The sequence below is a fragment of the Ursus arctos genome, unplaced genomic scaffold (genome assembly GCF_023065955.2).
Source record: "Ursus arctos isolate Adak ecotype North America unplaced genomic scaffold, UrsArc2.0 scaffold_15, whole genome shotgun sequence".
Lineage (NCBI taxonomy): Eukaryota > Metazoa > Chordata > Mammalia > Carnivora > Ursidae > Ursus > Ursus arctos.
In genome coordinates this window covers 41,624,510-41,643,436 of record NW_026622819.1, presented here as the reverse complement: position 1 = coordinate 41,643,436, position 18,927 = coordinate 41,624,510, and the positions used below count along the sequence as shown (strand labels likewise).

The 18,927-nt window shown below is 43.5% G+C and overlaps 2 protein-coding genes across 3 annotated transcripts in view; one reads left to right on the top strand and one right to left on the bottom strand.

The window, feature by feature from the left end:
* SLC36A1 (solute carrier family 36 member 1) overlaps positions 1 to 18,927 on the bottom strand; it is a 138,779-nt gene that overhangs the window by 35,624 nt on the left and 84,228 nt on the right. Inside the window, exon 11 of one of the 2 annotated variants that reach the window (XM_057312276.1) lies at positions 5,277 to 8,504. The exons of the other annotated variant lie outside the window; for it this stretch is intronic. Within the exon in view, the coding sequence (XP_057168259.1) occupies positions 8,497 to 8,504 (8 nt within the window). The 3' untranslated portion in view covers positions 5,277 to 8,496. Of the gene's footprint in view, positions 1 to 5,276; positions 8,505 to 18,927 lie in introns of those variants that run through there. 2 annotated transcript variants of the gene reach the window in all.
* The window catches only part of FAT2 (FAT atypical cadherin 2), a 78,370-nt gene that overhangs the window by 31,076 nt on the left and 28,367 nt on the right, over positions 1 to 18,927 (top strand). The window contains exons 6-13 of the mRNA XM_026510824.4: positions 301 to 511; positions 2,059 to 2,198; positions 2,802 to 3,083; positions 4,162 to 4,372; positions 7,443 to 11,501; positions 13,059 to 13,255; positions 15,392 to 15,545; positions 17,394 to 17,627. Of these exons, the coding sequence (XP_026366609.3) occupies positions 301 to 511; positions 2,059 to 2,198; positions 2,802 to 3,083; positions 4,162 to 4,372; positions 7,443 to 11,501; positions 13,059 to 13,255; positions 15,392 to 15,545; positions 17,394 to 17,627 (5,488 nt within the window). The remainder of the gene's footprint in view (positions 1 to 300; positions 512 to 2,058; positions 2,199 to 2,801; positions 3,084 to 4,161; positions 4,373 to 7,442; positions 11,502 to 13,058; positions 13,256 to 15,391; positions 15,546 to 17,393; positions 17,628 to 18,927) is intronic.

Genomic DNA, 18,927 nt, shown 5'->3' with positions numbered 1-18,927 from the left:
GCTCAGGAACTGGCACACAGTAAGGCTTCAGTTAATGGTGGCTCTGATTATTTTTTCACTATGCATGAAGTTCTGGAAGACAGGTTATTTGTTTTGTTCACCACTGTGCCTGCAGCAACTAGCATGGTGCCTGTTTACAGTGAGCCTTTAGCCGTGTGGTAAATGAATGGACGAGTGGCTAAAAGTCCAGCTCCACCACTCACAGCGTGCTGTATCTGCTGGCTGACCACCCGGGTCTTCTTATTTCTTGGCCCCAACCCTACAGACAAAGACTCAACTTCAGGTTTGGCTTCTTTTTAGATCAAAGCAACAGACAGTGGGCAGCCACCACTTTCAGCCAGTGTCCGGCTACACATCGAGTGGATCCCCCAGCCCCGGTCCTCCTCCATACCACTGGCCTTTGACGAGCCCCACTACAGCTTTACAGTCATGGAGACGGACCCCGTGAACCACATGGTGGGCGTCATCAGTGTGGAGGGCAGACCCGGTCTCTTCTGGTTCAACATCTCCGGTGAGAGCCCTAGATGGGCAGCCCCTCCCATCCTTATAGCCCAGCCCTGGCCCTCACAGCATAGTCCTTCTGAGCACTCTCATTCAGGTCATGCTCCCCAGGAGCCCCACCTTTGGCTATGAGTGGTGACTGTCTCTTCCTTATTCTCCAGGGCAGCAGGTGAGCAGAAGAACCACTTCTGCCAAATTTGCCTTCCACACCAGTTATGATCTCAGGGAGTACCTCCATGGCCTCACTGGTGCTCCCCCAGCTAGAGTTAGACTCTACTCAGTTACTCCAAGGGCCTGGAAGACTCAGGAGAAAGCATGAGTTTTGTGTTTCCTCTCCTGCCTCAATGTGAGATCCATGCAGAGCTGACTTCATTCACCAGGAGCCTGAGGACTGCTGTATCCTGGGGCCACGCTTAATGTTCTAATCCCAGGTTCCAGCCTCACAATCGGGGGAAAGTGTCCATTCTCTTTATAGGAGACACTTGGGTCCAAGCTCTCATGGTCTTCTCTGAAATTCCCTTCTGTCTCTAAACCAAGATTTTGTTAAAATATCTAGGGAGAGGAGAATCACAGACCCCTTTGGGAATCTGATCAATCATTGGGAATCTAACGAATGTTCAGGCCCTCTTCCCAGAAAGATGTGCATGTACACACACATGCACACACACATATTTGCATACAAATATAAGGATTTATAGATTCTCTGAAACGCACCAGGTGTTCCAGGTTAAGAATCTCTGAGAGTTTCAGTACCACATGAACCATGGAGTCCTATTATAGAGATTCTCAGCCTGGTTCAGAGATTGGATGTACACCTGTCCCAAGCTTTTTGACCTCCTGGATCTGCTTTCAATTCTGATTCACTGTTCTTGTTTGGCTTTTTTCTTTTGTACAAAATTAACACGTGTACTTGGTAGATCATTTAGGAAACACCACTGAGTGTGAGAAGAAAATTGAAATCACCAAAACTCCCACCAGTCAGAAGATAATCCACTGCTAGAATATTGATGTCTTTCTGTTTAGTCACTTGCCTTTACACATAAACACACACACACACACACACACACTTAGGGTTATATTAAAGTATTGTTTTATAACCTCTTAAAATATAATATAATGTGAACATATTTCCATGCCACTAAACAGATCTCTATTTAATACACATTTAAATAGCTGCATGTTAATGCTATATTTTAGATTCTTATACTTTATGAAATCAGTATTGTTGAACAAAGTTAGATTCATTCTTTCCTGCATATAGGCACCTTTAGACTCTGCAAACACTCCTATAAGCCATGAGGTAGAGCTCCATTACTCCTGTCTGCTTCAGTCCTGACAGCAGAACACATTCTATGGCAAAAACTGAACTTCCTCTGGCACTCTTCAGTCCTTATAAGTTTACCTTTTTCTGTGTCATCACTTAGATCTTTAAAAAATTGACAAAACTTGACAGGATCTATACTACCACCTCCTCTAAATTAGCCAGCCGAACCCTGGGGTACTACTACTGCCTCCATCACTGAGGGTGCGTGTGCTTTCCCCCTGCTCCCACTCCAGGTGGTGACAAAGACATGGACTTTGATATTGAGAAGACCACAGGCAGCATTATCATCGCCAAGCCTCTTGACACAAGGAGGAGGTCGAGCTATAACTTGACCGTGGAGGTGACTGATGGGTCCCACACCATTGCCACTCAGGTTAGAGGCCTCCCCAGGGACCGCTGAACTGAGAGGGGATGGGAGGCCTCCTCGGTTGGGATGAAGCTACCGAAGGCTTTCAGCGGATGTGGTGTACTTCAGAGGGCACTGAATTTGGAATCAAGGTTTTGCCTTCCAGTCTTACCTGATACACTTTCCACTTCTGTGCTCTTGGGACAATTCTTGTTTCCACTGTGGATCTCTGTGTAATGAAGGGCTTTGTCTAAATGAGCAGTTTTCAGTTAAAGATAGAGTTCCATAGGAGCTACCATGGGTATGAGGAACGATGGTAAGTAGGGCCCTGGATTTCTACCATGTTTTCAGCCAGAGTTTTATCTGTTTCAGATGTTGGAATTTCACAAAAAATTTCACTTGAAGAAAAGGCCCTTTGAACCAGAATTGCTTTTGAAAACCACAGACTGAATGTTATTTCAAAGCCTTGTGATTTTGAAATCTTACCATTCATTCAACAAATATTTATTGAGTGATGGCTGTGTGCCAAGCACAGTGCTAGGCACAGACGATATGGTAAAGAACTAGACAGACAAGGTCGCTGACCCCCTAGAGCTTACAGTCTACCTTCTCTCTCATTCTCCTCCCTAGGTCTACATCTTCATGATTGCTAATGTTAACCACCATCGGCCCCAGTTTCTGGAGGCTCATTATGAAGTCAGAGTTCCCCAGGATACACTGCCTGGGGTGGAGCTCCTTCGAGTCCACGCCACAGACCCAGACAAGGGCAAGGGCCTCATCTACACCATACATGGTAGCCAAGACCCTGGCAGTGCCAGTCTCTTCCAGCTGGATCCAAGCAGCGGTGTCCTGGTAACTGTGGGGAAGTTGGATCTGGGCTTGGGCCCCTCCCAGCACACGCTGACAGTTATGGTGAGTAAACTGAGAAATCAGGGAAAGATGCACTTGCATGTGGATGTGGGGGGGTGGACATGCACAGAGGCATGCTGAAGGTTCCCTTTCCCCTGACGAGCCAGGTGTACTGATGCTCATGATGACCCATGACATGAGATGTGACATTTCACAGCTGGCCAGGGGTGCCATCCATAAGGGATGCCTGAGAGTAAAGAAGAGGGGACGGCTGCTAAGAAAGCTCCTGCAACTCCAGCTTTCTCTGGGCTCACTCCAAATACCCCCAGTAGTTCTCTCCCTGCTCCATGACTGCATGACCACAATGTGGACTGACATGGTATCAGAGCTGGGAAGGAGACCAGAGACTATCTCCCCCTAGCGCAAGCACTGGGGTGAGGAAGTGAGGTGTGTGGGGCACAACATTGAAGAAGGACTCACTTTCAGGGTTCTGTGCCACACTTTTGTGACCCCGAGAGGTAGCCTCCTTCAGTCTACGCCCTGCGTGCCTCATGTGTCTCACTGTGTCCCAGCCCTGACCCAACCCACTTCTCTCATCTTACACCTGAGGCCCACAGAGGGACAGAGACTTGTTCACCAACAGTTCTTAATGATGGAACCAGAATCAAAGCCAGTCTCCCTGATTCAAGGTGCAGGGTTTTATGTGCTAGTTTATCAACCTCTGGCCACATAAATACACATTAAAGGCTCTGCAAAGTCCTGCAGCAAAGAAAACTTTAACTTCATTTAATTCAGTGCCCCCTAAATTTAGTTCACCATAGAATTTTTCCTGCTGTGTAACATGTTAACATCTTGAAGAACTAATAGTCTCTGAGACCTAATTTGGAAAATACTGTTTCTGTGCTTATTTCTACCTTTCTTCTAAAGTGGGATTATCCATGACAATAGCTAAGCCTAATAATCACTAATTTATAATTTTTTTTTTAAAAAAGAGAGCATAAATGAGTGCAAAATTTAAACGGATACAGAGAATTACAATTAGGTATATTTTTCACTGGTATTCTATTTCATTGGCCTTAATTTAACCCTGCCTCCTCCCATTCCATTTGCTGCTCATGGCATTATCCCCTTGGGCCCATAGGTCCGAGACCAGGAGATGCCCATCAAGAGGAACTTTGTGTGGGTGTCCATTTACGTGGAGGATGGAAACCTCCACCCACCCCACTTTACCCAGCTCCACTATGAGGCAAGTGTTCCTGACACCACAGCCCCTGGCACAGAGCTGCTCCAGGTCCGAGCCATGGATGGTGACCGGGGAGCCAATGCTGAGGTCCACTACTCCCTCCTCAAAGGTGAGAGGCTTGGCCATGAGTCCGGAGCAAGAGGGAAGAGTCTCTGACAATAAGAAAAAGCACCAGAGGCATGAATTTGCAAGTTAATCAAATGCCAGGTTCTCTAAGCTTTGGCAAATACCATTTCTAGAGTGTTTTCTGGGATTATAATAACCTAACTTAATGCACTTCCAAAGATGGTAAGAATAGTAACTAAGGGCCTACTTAAGTTATGGAAGAATTTATATACATATTATATATACCAACAACCGTATTTGTAAAGGATGCTTATGAAGTCCACATAACATTTTCAAATGTAGTATCTTTGTGTCTTTACAATAGAAGGGACCTATAGATACCTTATACGATGTATGGCACAGCTGTAGGAATTACATTTAGGGGTAACATTTTCATTAAGGCCGTATCATGATTTCATATGTTTTATGGTTTTCCCCTCTCAAAAATGGGAGCAATATTCCCTGTGCCAGAAAGTCTTTGTAAAGATTAAAAGAGAAAATGTATGTTAATATATGTTGTAAACTGTAAAATATTGTATGAATGCCAAGGGTTTATTGTTTTCATTGATAAGTGTTAATTATACATATTTAAAGAAACAAAAAGGGCAATATCTAGTACCAACTAATTATTAATGATACTTTTAATGTTTGATAATTCATAATTAATGACAGTTAATAATTATTATCTTTAATAAAGTTAATATTCCTTAGAGCTAGATGTTGTGGAGAGACAAAGTGAATATGACTTGCTTTCTGCTCTCACAGAGCATAATGTTCATTTATTGCTTATATACTTTCCAGAAATCAGAGCTTTTGTATTTTTTTTAAGAAACAGAAGTTGTTATACCTTGCCATGCAGCAGAAATCTATGCATCACTGAAGAACAATAATACAAATTAACCCATTAATTTCTTACTTTTTGTGATTTATGAAGCATATTCACATCTTTTATCTCATTGACAACCCCACTGATGGAGGTACTAATTTTATTTTCCAGATAAGTTAAGATTAGTTTTCAAATATTCTTCTGATTATAGAAGTAACACATGCTCATTTTTTAAAACATGAGAGAAGCAGGAATATATAAAGAAGAAAATAGCACTCGGCCACAGTTTTCAGCACAGACAAAATAATTTTGTGTATTTCCCTCTTATCTTTTTGGTGCATATTTTTGCCATAGTAAGATTGAAGTGAATATATAATTTTGTGCCCCGATTTTTTCTCTCAGCAGTATAACATAAATTATAATTATGCTTGGGTAGTCTACTTGGCTACTTTTAATAGAACTACTTTTAAACTGCAGTCTACCTATTGAAACTGTGTTCTTTAACAGAACTTAGGGTTTGTATCACATGGGCAAATTGGGAGATCACCTCACTAGTCAGCTGGAGAATGGCTTCCATGAGTGGGGGGGGAATGAGATGGAATGTTTTATGATGAAGCCTGGCTATTTGTTACCCATTGAAATAATAAAATACGCACCAGTCATAAACAGCATAAGAATGGTAAAGAGCAATACTTCCCTGGGTGGAAGACCTGTACCCCTGGTGGTGAGCAGAATTATTCAGATGTTACTGAGTCATGGCATTAAATAGGTAATCATCTCATCACAAGAAAAAAAAATGTGCCTATGTAAGATGATGGATGTTAGCTAACTTACTTTGGCAATCACTTTGCAATATGAAATCATTATGTTGTACACCTTAAACCAACACAACATTATATGTCAATTATATCTCAATAAAACTGGGGGGAGTGTCAGTTATGAAAGATGAAATTCTAGAGACCTGCTGTATGACATTGTGCTTATAGTTAACAATACTGTGCTATATCCTTAAACATTTGTTAAGAGGTAGATATATTATCTGTTCTTACCATAAAAAGAAAGAGAGAGGGAGGGAGGGAGGAAGGAAGGAAGGAACGAACGAACTGTTGCTGTCTAAATAAGGTCAGGCTTAAAAAACTGTAATAAATTTCGAGACACTATTTTTTAGGGAAATACAATGAATTTTCAACATTATTTTTTGTGAATCATATAATGTTGTATAACCATAACTTTCTTTAAAACTTAAATTTGAAATGTTATTACGCATGTATCAAAATAAATACTAAATTTTAAAAGGCCTACAAAAAATAGGCGATCAGATGTGGAGAAAGTACTCCCCCTTGATTCTCATTTGGGCTTCCTGATTAGTCAAGGACGAAGCTTTCCTGGATAATAGAATCTCTTTAATTCTTCCCTAATACTTGCTACTCTTTGTTTTTACCACAGAAAGAGGATAGGTCTCAGGCTTACATCCTTTAGCAAGCAATAGATTTTACCTAGATTTTAATAATATATTTTTTCCTACTGACTTGTAGCTATGGTAACCTCTGATTTACGGCAAGCAATAATGATTTTCTTTTTTAAAGTAGCAATACAAAAGTTGCCTGTTAAAATATTTTAAATTTAAGAAAATGAGTCAATTTAAAGGAAAATATCCATTCAATAATTGTACAAAATAGTAAAGGTAGAAGCTGGGTATTGAAAAAACTTGTAAAGACAATGTGAGAATGCCTAAAGTTTAGGAAATCCAGGTGTGGTAGAAAGGGCATTTGATCAGGAGCCTCAAGGTCTGGGTGTTCTATCCATTCCCTCCCCATTTACCTCGTCCCATTCAACCCCCAAGCCTGACACGGACAGATCTTTCCACCATAGACTACCCAGGGAACAGAGAGAGTAGTGTTTTAAAGTCTGACCGCTGAAATACAGAGAGGAGTGTGCTTTTCCTACAAAGCATATGTTTCCTTTCTTTGCTTTCAAGACCTTCTGCAGCTTTGGTTTGCAGCTTAAGTTGTGACCCCAAAACTGAGTGATCACTGAAACTGCCATTTATGGAGTACGTACCATGTGCATGATGTAGGGTATTTTATAAAACAGTATCTTCCATATATACTATATCATAACTAAATTCAGGGTAACAAGGGATGTAGATTTTGTCCTGTACAAGTTTTGTGTGATAGCCTCTTTACTGATCTGGAAAGTATCTCTTGAACATGTGGTAAATTTCAGTTTGTCTTGTCTTTTGTTTCAGGGAACAGCGAGGGTTTCTTCAACATCAATGCCCTGCTAGGCATCATCACTCTGGCCCAGAAACTTGATCAGGCAAATCATGCCCGGTATAGTCTGACAGTCAAGGCAGAAGATCAAGGCTCCCCACAGTGGCATGACCTGGCTACAGTGATCATTAATGTCTACCCCTCAGATAGCAGTGCCCCCATCTTCTCCAAAGCTGAGTACTTTGTAGAGATCCCTGAATCAATCCCTGTTGGCTCCCCAATCCTCCTTGTATCAGCTATAAGCTCCTCAGAAGTTACCTATGAGTTAAGAGAGGGAAACAAGGATGGTGTATTCTCCATGAACTCATATTCTGGCCTCATTTCCACCCAGAAGAAACTGGACCATGAGAAAATTTCATCTTACCAGTTGAAAATCCGAGGCAGCAATATGGCAGGTGCATTTACTGATGTCATGGCTCTTGTTTACATCATTGATGAAAATGACAATGCTCCCATGTTCTTAAAGTCCAATTTTGTGGGCCAAGTTAGTGAAGCAGCTCCACTGTACAGCATGATCATGGATGAAACCAACAACCCCCTTGTGATTCGTGCCTCTGACAGTGACGAAGGAGCTAATTCCTTGTTGGTCTATGAAATTTTGGAGCCAGAGGCTTTGAAGCTTTTCAAGATTGATCCCAGCATGGGAACTCTAATCATCATATCAGAGATGGATTATGAGAGCATGCCCTCTTTCCAATTCAGTGTCTATGTCCATGACCAAGGAAACCCTATCTTGTTTGCCTCCAGGCCTGTCCAGGTCATCATCAATATCAGAGATGTAAATGACTCTCCTCCCAGGTTCTCAGACCATGTATATGAAGTAGCCGTAGTGAAGCCCATTCATCGGGGTATGGAGCTCCTCGTCGTGCGGGCCAGCGATGATGACTCAGAAGTCAATTATAGCATCAAAACTGGCAATGTTGATGAAGCTGTTGCCATCCATCCAATCACAGGTCGTATATCTGTGTTGAATCCTGCTTTCCTGGGGGTCTCTCGGGAGCTCACCATCAGAGCTTCTGATGGCCTGTATCAAGATACTGCAATCGTAAAAATTTTTTTGACACAAGCCCTTAACACAAGCTTACAGTTTGATCAGATTGTCTATAGGGCAAGAGTGAAGGAGAATTTACAGGATAGAAAGGCACTGGTGATTCTTGGTGCCCAGGGCAATCATTTGAATGACACTCTTTCCTACTTCCTGTTGAATGGCACAGACATGTTTCATATGGTCAAGTCAGCAGGTGTGTTGCAGACAAGAGGTGTGGTGTTTGACAGAGAAGAGCAGGACACTTATGAGGTGGCAGTGGAATTGAGGGACAATCGGACCCCTCAGCGGGTGGCTCAGGCTCTGGTCAGAGTCTCTGTTGAGGATGTCAATGACAATCCCCCTCGATTTAAGCATCTGCCCTACTATACGATTATCCAAGATGGCACAGAGCCCGGGGATGTCCTCTTTCAGGTATCTGCCACTGACCAGGACTTGGGGGTAAACGGTGCGGTCACATATGCATTTGCAGAAGATTATGCATATTTTCGAATTGACCCCTATCTTGGGGACATATCACTGAAGAAACCCTTTGATTATCAAGCTTTAAATAAGTATCACCTCAAAGTCATTGCTCAGGATGGAGGAACCCCATCCCTCCAGACTGAGGGAGAAGTACTTGTCACCGTGAGAAATAAATCCAACCCACTATTTCAGAGTCCTTACTACAAAGTAAGAGTGCCTGAAAATATCACACTCTATACGCCAATTCTCCACACCCAGGCCCGAAGTCCAGAGGGACTCCGACTCATTTACAACATTGTGGAGGAAGAGCCCTTGATGCTGTTCACCACTGACTTTAAGACTGGTGTTCTAACAGTAACAGGCCCTTTGGACTATGAGTCTAAGACCAAACATGTGTTCACAGTCAGAGCCACAGACACAGCTCTGGGGTCATTTTCTGAAGCCACAGTGGAAGTCCTGGTGGAGGACATCAATGATAATCCTCCCACTTTCTCTCAATTGGTCTACACTACTTCAATCTCAGAAGGCTTGCCTGCTCAGACCCCTGTGATCCAACTGTTGGCTTCTGATCAGGATTCAGGGCAGAACCGTGATGTTTCCTATCAGATCGTAGAGGATGGTTCAGATATTTCCAAATTCTTCCAGATCAATGGGAGCACAGGGGAGATGTCCACAGTTCAAGAGCTGGATTATGAAACTCAACAACACTTTCATGTGAAGGTCAGGGCCATGGATAGAGGAGACCCCCCACTCACTGGTGAAACCCTTGTGGTTGTTAATGTATCTGACATCAATGATAACCCCCCAGAGTTCAGGCAACCTCAGTATGAAGCCAATGTCAGTGAGCTGGCAACCTGTGGACACCTGGTTCTTAAAGTCCAAGCTCTTGACCCCGACAGCAGGGACACCTCCCATCTGGAGTACCTGATTCTTTCTGGCAATCAGGACAGGCACTTCTCCATTAACAGCTCATCAGGAATAATTTCTATGTTCAACCTTTGCAAAAAGCACCTGGACTCTTCTTACAATTTGAGGATAGGTGCTTCTGATGGGGTCTTCCAAGCAACTGTGCCAGTGTATATCAACACTACAAATGCCAACAAGTATAGCCCAGAGTTCCAGCAGCATGTTTACGAGGCAGAATTAGCAGAGAATGCAAAGGTGGGAACGAAGGTCATTGAGTTGCTAGCCATAGACAAAGACAGTGGTCCCTATGGCACTGTAGATTATACCATCATCAATAAACTAGCAGGTGAGAAGTTCTCCATAAACCCCAATGGCCAGATCACCACTCTGCAGAAACTGGATCGGGAAAATTCAACAGAAAGAGTTATTGCTATTAAAGTCATGGCTCAGGATGGAGGAGGAAGAGTGGCCTTCTGCACTGTGAAGATCATCCTGACAGATGAAAATGACAACCCTCCACAATTTAAAGCATCTGAGTACACAGTGTCCATTCAATCCAATGTCAGTAAAGATTCCCCAGTTATCCAGGTGTTGGCCTATGATGCAGATGAGGGTCAGAATGCAGATGTCACCTACTCAGTGGACTCAATGGAAGACTTGGATGAAGAGGTCATTGAAGTCAACCCAACTACTGGTGTTGTCAAGGTGAAGGAGAGCTTGGTGGGATTGGAAAATCGGGCCTTTGACTTAAAAATCAAAGCCCAAGATGGGGGCCCTCCTCACTGGAACTCCCTGGTGCTGTTACGGCTTCAGGTAGTTCCTAATGAAGTGTCCTTGCCCAAATTTTCTGAACCTCTGTATACTTTTTCTGCATCTGAAGATCTTCCAGAAGGGTCTGAAATTGGTTCTGTTAAAGCTGTGGCTGCTCAAGATCCAGTCATCTATAGTCTAGTACAGGGCACCACACCAGAGAGCAACAAGGATGGTGTCTTCTCCTTGGACCGAAACACAGGAGTTCTAAAGGTGAGAAAGGCCATGGACTATGAGTCCACCAAATGGTACCAGATTGATTTAATGGCACATTGTCCCCATAATGACACTCACTTGGTTTCCTTGGTCTCTGTCAATATCCAAGTGAAGGATGTCAATGACAATAGGCCTATATTTGAGGCTGATCCCTATAAGGCTGTTCTCACTGAGAATATGCCAGTGGGGACCTCAGTCATTCAGGTGACTGCCAATGACCAGGACACTGGCAATGATGGCCAGGTGAGCTACAGGCTACCAGTGGACCCTGGTAGCAATATCCATGAGCTCTTTGCCATTGACAGTGAGACTGGCTGGATCACCACACTCCAGGAACTTGACTGTGAGACCCACCAGACCTACCACTTTTATGTGGTGGCCTATGACCATGGAAGGACCATCCAGCTGTCTTCTTCTGTTCTGGTTGAAGTCTCCATTACAGATGAGAATGACAATGCTCCCCGATTTGCTTCTGAAGACTACAGAGGATCTGTGGTTGAGAATAGTGAACCTGGTGAACTTGTGGTCACTCTTCAAACCTTGGATGCTGATATCTCTGAGCAGAACAGACAGGTCACCTGCTATATCACAGGTAAGGATAACTGTCTTGGAATGGAAGCACTGGGGTACATTGAAAAAAGTATAGTAAGAGGTGCCCTAAGACATGGGTTTAAGTTCTGGTTCTGCCACCTATTAGCAATGTGACCTTGGGTAAATCGATTAACCTCCCAGGACCTCAGCTGCTTCATCTATAGACTTTGCATGCCTGTTCTCATTCACCTTACGATGATGCTGCTAAGATCTAACTTGAAAAGGCTCTTGAGAGCCTCCTATAAATTGGAAAGTGTTTCGTAGAGAGGATTTCTTATTTCTTTAGATGGAGTAGACAGAATAGAAGGGAGATACTATAAATGCTCTCAGTTAGCTTCTAGAGGATGAAGAAGACATCAATAATGGTGTGATCCCTGAAAACTCTGTCATTTGACTGTCCTTGTGGAGCGTATTCTGCCTAGAGCAAGCTGTGGATACTAGAAACACTCCTTAAGTCAATCACAAGATTTAAGTGTTAGAGTGAAAACACTTCTATAGATATGATTCCAGCTCAATCCCCTCATTTCAAACACAGGAAAACCAAAGCGCAGATAGGGGCAGAAACTCAACCAAGGTCACCCTCCAAGCTTGAGTCAGATCTGGGATTAAAACCACACCCTATGAGCTATTTTCCCCAGTGGATACCTATTGCAAACCTAAATCACCCCAACCCCTGTCCAGTGGCTGAACCAGCTAGCCAGTGGCCAAAAAAGAGTTTCTTTACTTCTCAATGTCCCTTTCTCCCTCTCCCGGGTGCCATGTCATCCCATCCCCATAGACATGGCTCCTTCTGCTATCACAGCTCTCTAACAGGAAGTTAATGAACCTGAAGTTCCAACCAAGAATCATAGACTCCTATGGAAACAGATCCTGGATCAGAGTCATTTGAAATATGGAAACTTAGGGAGATAGACTTTTATCATCTAATAAAACCAGACTCTAAAAAACACAAAGTCTTAACATCTTTGAGTAATAGAATAAATATCAATAGATCATCAATTCCTGGAATAGTTGAGTCTTGGAACTCTGGAATCTTGGAATCTCATAAATCCATCTCCTCTATCAGTGATTGGTGTCAAGGAAAGATGACTCAGAAGCAAACCTAGTGATTCATGGGAACCTCCACTTAGTCTGTGTCCTCATTTGCAAATTAAAACCTCAGAGAGCTTAGTGTTGTCAATTACTTCCCACTCCTCCACTGTTGAACAGATACTAGATATCAGAAGGTTCTTGTATAAAATTGAAATGTGCTTCCTTTTAACTTCCCCCAGTGCTTTCCAAAGAACAAAAAAATAAGAAACCTGCTCCTCAGCTATATATTTTAGAGTGGAGTTTCTCACAGTGATAATTCCATTTAATAGGAGGCCTTTGAAGTCAGAAGAACCTTCAAAACACCAAATAACTGACTCAATATAGAACGGTGGGTCCCTAGTTAAGGCAGGAGATTTCTGTCTTTCCTAGCAATCCTAAAAAAAGTGTCCTGTGGGCAGCCACCTATGGCACAAACCTGGTTCATTCCTATTCCTTGACTTCTGGAAGCTCTGTTCTATCTTTTTAGAGGGAGATCCCTTGGGCCAGTTTGGCATCAGCCAAGCTGGAGATAAGTGGAGGATTTTCTCAAGGAAGACCCTGGACCGTGAGCACATGGCCAAGTACTTGCTCAGAATCACTGCTTCCGATGGCAAGTTCCAAGCTTCGGTCCTTGTAGAGATCTTCGTCCTGGACATCAATGATAACAGCCCGCAGTGCTCACAGGTGAGAGCCTTGTGAGGATGAGGTGGCATTGGAGGCAAAGAAGCTGGAGTGAAGGCCAAGAGGAAGGAGAAAGGCTGGGCATCTCTGAGGCTGGGCATCACTGATCAGCCCTGGCTTCTCCCCAGCTAGCCTCAGACTAGTGCCCTAGGCAGGCATTCTAGGCAATTCTTCCCCTCCACCCCTGGCATAAGGATGTCACCAAACTCTTTAGAACGCTTGGTCCATACTTCTCCCCCTACACTCCCTTCAAAAGTCTACTTCTCTACAAAATACATCCAGAAGTAAAGTAACTTCTTCATTCTCCAGTCTGCTGTGCCCAGTGGGAAACCCCACCACCACTCAGCTTGTTAGCATAGCTCATTATCAAATACATCCAAAGAGAACTGCCCCCAGAGACAGCTCACACTAACCCCATGCCCATATTATGCACATCCCCACATCTACATGGGTAAAACAAACCACCACAGATGCCTCCTTGAGGTTATATGTACACACAAACATGCAGACAGGCAGTTACCGTTTTTGCTTCCTTTGCAACCCTAAATTTCCCGTGAAAACAAATGTTGAATGGTGGTGGTGGTATGTGTGTGCTTGTCTCTGTGTGTTAGGAAAGGAACTGTGTTCTTAGAGGACATAAATGAACAATCATTGTCCCGGAGGCTTTGCGTTTAAACATATTTTTAAAAACACAGTAAATAATTTTTAACTTTGGGAGATTTGCATTACCTCAAAATTTTCAGATAAAGTTAAACTATTAACATTTTACTCTTGTAACATTTTAAATAACAATAATTCAAATTTATGTAAAATCCAGCCATTCAGTATATATACATAAATGCAAACTTACACACACTCCCCCATATACACATACACAGAGGATCATCTATAACTCTATATATACATGCAGATACCAATATGTATATACACACAGATCCATAAGCATACACCTACATACTCACAACATTCATCCATCTGTATACCCATCCATATATGGAAGTATACATATATGACTCACACAAACATACTTACATGTGCATTGCATATATACACTTCACTTATTTGCACAGATATATGCAACACAGACCTTATAACACAAAAAAATACATATGTCCCATCACCTTTTCTTCCTCTGTCTTTTACACTCCAACCACATAAAATCATAGTAGAAAAACAGAACCTATGTTATCAGGATGCATGGAAAATGCCTTTGCAGGATCCAAGATGACCACCTTTTGGGTGGTCTCAGAAGAGCAGCGTTTTTGGGGAGGAGGGTGGCCATCCTTTCCCCTTAGCCATCCTTATAACCAGCCTGCATCCTCCCCATGCTGGAAGAGGCCGGGATCAAACCTACCCTGGCCTTCCCAGGGGTGGTCAACAGCATCACTAGAGCCAGGAAAAAGAGACCTGGGGAGTCTTTCTCTACATAGCCTACCCAGGCCCAAAGCCTCCATCCAGAGGACATACAGGGGTTCATACTCACCCACACCCTACAGTGGGGGAAATCAGTTTGCTTGGAGCCTGTGCCCAGAGACAGCAGCTATAGAAACACTGGGCTTCCAGGGAGCTCCAGCCTTTTCCCTGTGCCACATCCCCTGCTATGAAAGTACTTGCAGCACTTTGGAGGGTGGGTCAGGCCCTGTGGGCCATTGGGGTCCAGACCTGACTTAAACAGTCAAGGGTCTGTCTTGGGGTGTAGGCAGGGGTGAGCCTGACAGCATGGCCTTACCACAGAGACCAGGATGCCTGGCCTGGAGTGAGTGGCTTGGCCTGACACCTTCCAGAATGCCTCATATCGGGCCCATCTCATCAAACTCACCCAGAAGCCTCAAAGAGTCCCTGTGGAGTAGGTGGTAGCTGGTCCTTCTAGTGTGGGTTTTCAGTGGTGGAATTTCTCTCATTCTGTCTTTTCTGACTAGTCCTCTTGTCATCCTGCTCCTTGTTTTTAATCTCCATTTCCTTGCATGTTTCATCTTATTCTCTCTGTTTCACCCCTGCCCTGTTTCTCTCTCTTTCCCTCTCCCCATCGTGCTCTCTGATCTCTCTCTCTCTCTGCTTCTGTCTTCCTCTCTGTCATTTGGCTTCTCTCTCGATCTAGATGTATCTCCCACAATCTCCTTCTTTGTCTTCCATTTCCAGCTTCTCTACACTGGCAAAGTCAGTGAAGATACATCTCCAGGACACTTCATTTTGAAAGTTTCTGCAACAGACTTGGATTCTGATACCAATGCTCAGATCACATATTCTCTGCATGGTCCTGGGGCAGATGAATTTAAGCTGGATCCTCATACAGGTGGGTTTCCTGAGCTTCAGGATCAAACCAAGAACTTATTAATGAATAACAGTGCCCAATACCATGCTAGGTTCCTTGGAGAAGAAACAGGGATTCACCTATCCATCTATCCATTCACTCAGCAAACATACTGGCACCATGTACCAAGCATTGTACTAGATGGTGGGGACGTAATCAACAGACAGATAAGAACTGGGTCTGTGGGAAAGGTAGTCATTGTATCAGTGGTTTGAAATGTGCTGAGTTAAGAAAAAATGCAGGATGCTAAGGGGAGGTTTGACAGGAGTGGGGAGGGAGGCTTGGGAGAAGAGTTAAGGGAGTACTAGGGATGGATACTTAAGGCAGAAAGAGAATTTATACACGGACTTTGTTTTAGGGAAGAGTATATACATCTGAGGTCCTGATGGAAGGCCAGAAACTGGTGCACAAAGGGGAGGAGAGAGGCCAAGGGGTGGGGGTGGGGGTGCAAATCCCTCCTTTAGAGCCATTAGAGAATTTAGGCAGGTGAGCTTCATGGTCAAGGACATGATCTCAAGATGCATATGTTGCAGACCTCAATGTATTATTGTAAAAATCCCAAGAGATGAAGTATATAGAAGTCTAGCTCAGATCTGGCATATAATAAGAGTTCAGTAGATATGGTTGCCATTGTCATTATTATTAGAGGACAGAGGTGGAAGCAGAGAGCCCTGCAGGGTAGACCACCAATGCCTAGGAGAGGTTGGGCTGTGAGAGTCTGGTGGAGAAGACAGCGTGAGTCTGCTTCCTTTGGAAGAGCAGCCCCACAGTGGGATCCCTGTCTTGCTGCTATGGGGGAGGGCGTGGGGACAGGCAGCTCAGAAGGCCAAGGTCACAGAGGGCCAGCTGCTGAACTTGACTTAGAACCAGTAGCTCAAAGGATGGCTTGGAGATTCCTGAGCTGGGAGGTGGCAGGTGAGAGTGGTGTCCCAGGAAGCTGTCTGGACAGATAAGAGACAACATTGTCCTTTCTCATTCCAGCATGGGCATGCTGAGTCACCCCAGGTAGGTTACCTAATCTCTCTCTGATGCTGTTTTTTCAGCTGCAGGATGATTGGTGGGGTCTTAAAAAAAAAAAAACTGGGTGGTTTTTCTCAATATAGAAATAATACATGCTCGTTGTACAAAAATACAAACACTGTAGGTGTGTATTATGCAGAAATTGGAAAGTCTATATGATAACCAGCCCCTCCTCAAAGATAAGCACTCTAGAATACTATTTTGTGACTTGTTTTTTTTTTTTTTCTTCACATAGCAACACCTTGGAAGTAATAACAAGGCATTACATAAAACTCTATTGTAATTCCTTCTGGGCTGCACAGTATTTTACTGTATGGCTAAACCATAATATATTCAACCAGTCCCTTTTTGAGAAAGACATACAGGGTCTTTTCAGTATGCTGCTATTATAAACAATGCTGCAGAGAATATCTTTATATACATATTTTTATCCTTGGGTGGATTATTCCGTAGGATATACTCCTAGATGTGTAATTGTGGACCAAAGGATAAACACATTTTATGTTTTGTTAGAAATTGCCTCCTTGCCCTATAAAAATGTTGTGCCTCTTTGTAACTTGTTGGTGAGGATCTTAAATTGATGATATGGTGGTGGAGCGCATTTGGAGAATTAGGGAAGTAGGCAGGTGTGGGACTGAACTCCTTTCCTAACTGTATGTAGGCAGGACTGACCCTTTTTCTCTGACCCCTTTTTGTCACAGAGTGACAAAACCCTGTGTGCCTGTGGTTGTCTTGCATAGATACCTACAAGGCAAGTGCTGGAGTAATGTCCCCCAGGGAAAGCTCACCTGCTGTCGTTTCTCCGGCCAGGGGAGCTGACCACCCTTACACCCCTGGACCGAGAGAAGAAGGATACGTACAGCCTTGTTGCCAAGGCAACGGATGGAGGTGGCCAATCATGCCAGGCAGACGTGATTCTCCATGTGGAGGATGTGAATGACAACGCCCCCCATTTCTTCCCCAGCCACTGTGCTGTGGCTGTCTTCGACAACACCACAGTTAAGACCCCTGTGGCTGTGGTGTTGGCCCGGGATCCTGACCAAGGTGAGGAGAAGGATTGGAGGCCATTCGCTCACAGGGTCACCTGGGGTGAGGGTTTGGTTCTTTGTGTATTGATCTGGGATGCAGCAAGGACTCTGCCTCCTTCCTGAGTCTATGAACACTCACAAGAAGAAAATGTTTGCCCACAAACCACATACCTAAGTGCTAGGTGACAAAAGATTTGGGCAATGTTTTGAGGCTGGTACAGGGCCTTTCAGCCTCATTGTTTCTCACTGGCTCTCAGGCCTGGAGCCCTTTCAATTCTGCCATTTGCCCTCAAGGACATTTTAAATACAACATCTAATCTGAAATACACCAATCAGAACTATTCAACTCCAATTAATTTGCCACAAGAAAGGAATTTTTGGCACAAACTCTACTAAGCCTATTAAGTTTTAATCCATTTTCTATACAATAAAGCAGCATCATTTTCAGTATTTTCCATTTGAATTTTAATGACATTATTTGCACTAGAGTTAATTCCTTTTCTTTAGAATTTATAAGGCAAATTAGGTATTTGTTCCATATTGTACCAATTATAACTTCTGCTACCATAAAGCATTTTTTTGTGTGTGCATATATACGTGTATATATATTTATATATATACAGCACATATGTCCAATTTTCTTGAGTTTTAGCTTGGCATTGAAGGAGATGTGAGATTTTTGGAGGGATGTAGGGGTTCTAGAGAGGGCAAATAGAGCAGAGGCATCTAAGGCTATTAGGCCCTATAGTGCTCACTAGCTAGTACTTGAACACTTCCAGGGACAGGAGGCTCCCTACTTCATAGGCAACTACTCACCTACCTTCCATGGTACCTCCCTACTTCCTAGCAGCTCCCTACTGACCTTCTGTGGTACCTCAGATAATTATCAAGTGCTACCTATTTTGAGCTGGCACCCATCAGTCCTGGTCCGGCCCTTTGTAGTCATATACATCTTCTAGACTTCCACCCACGATGGCCCTTCCAAGGCTGGGAGGTGGTGATTATCTGCTCCAGCCCCAAGCTTTCCTTTCTGGGTATAGGAGATCTAGTTTCTTCAATAACATGCTTCTACTCACACCTTCTTTCTAGGACACATCCAGTGGCCTTGTACCAGTTTACCACTAATCCTTCAAAAGTGTTATTATTCTACTCCAAATATTCCACCCAGATATTCCAATGTCGCCTGACCAGAAGCTCCCTTTCTCTAGAAAAATTATGGTCTTTCCAGAAAAATGTATATATGGGGGAATTGCATGGTATGCACATTTAATTTATGTAAATTCCACTATTCTAATTGGCAGTTCCTGCCACCATTC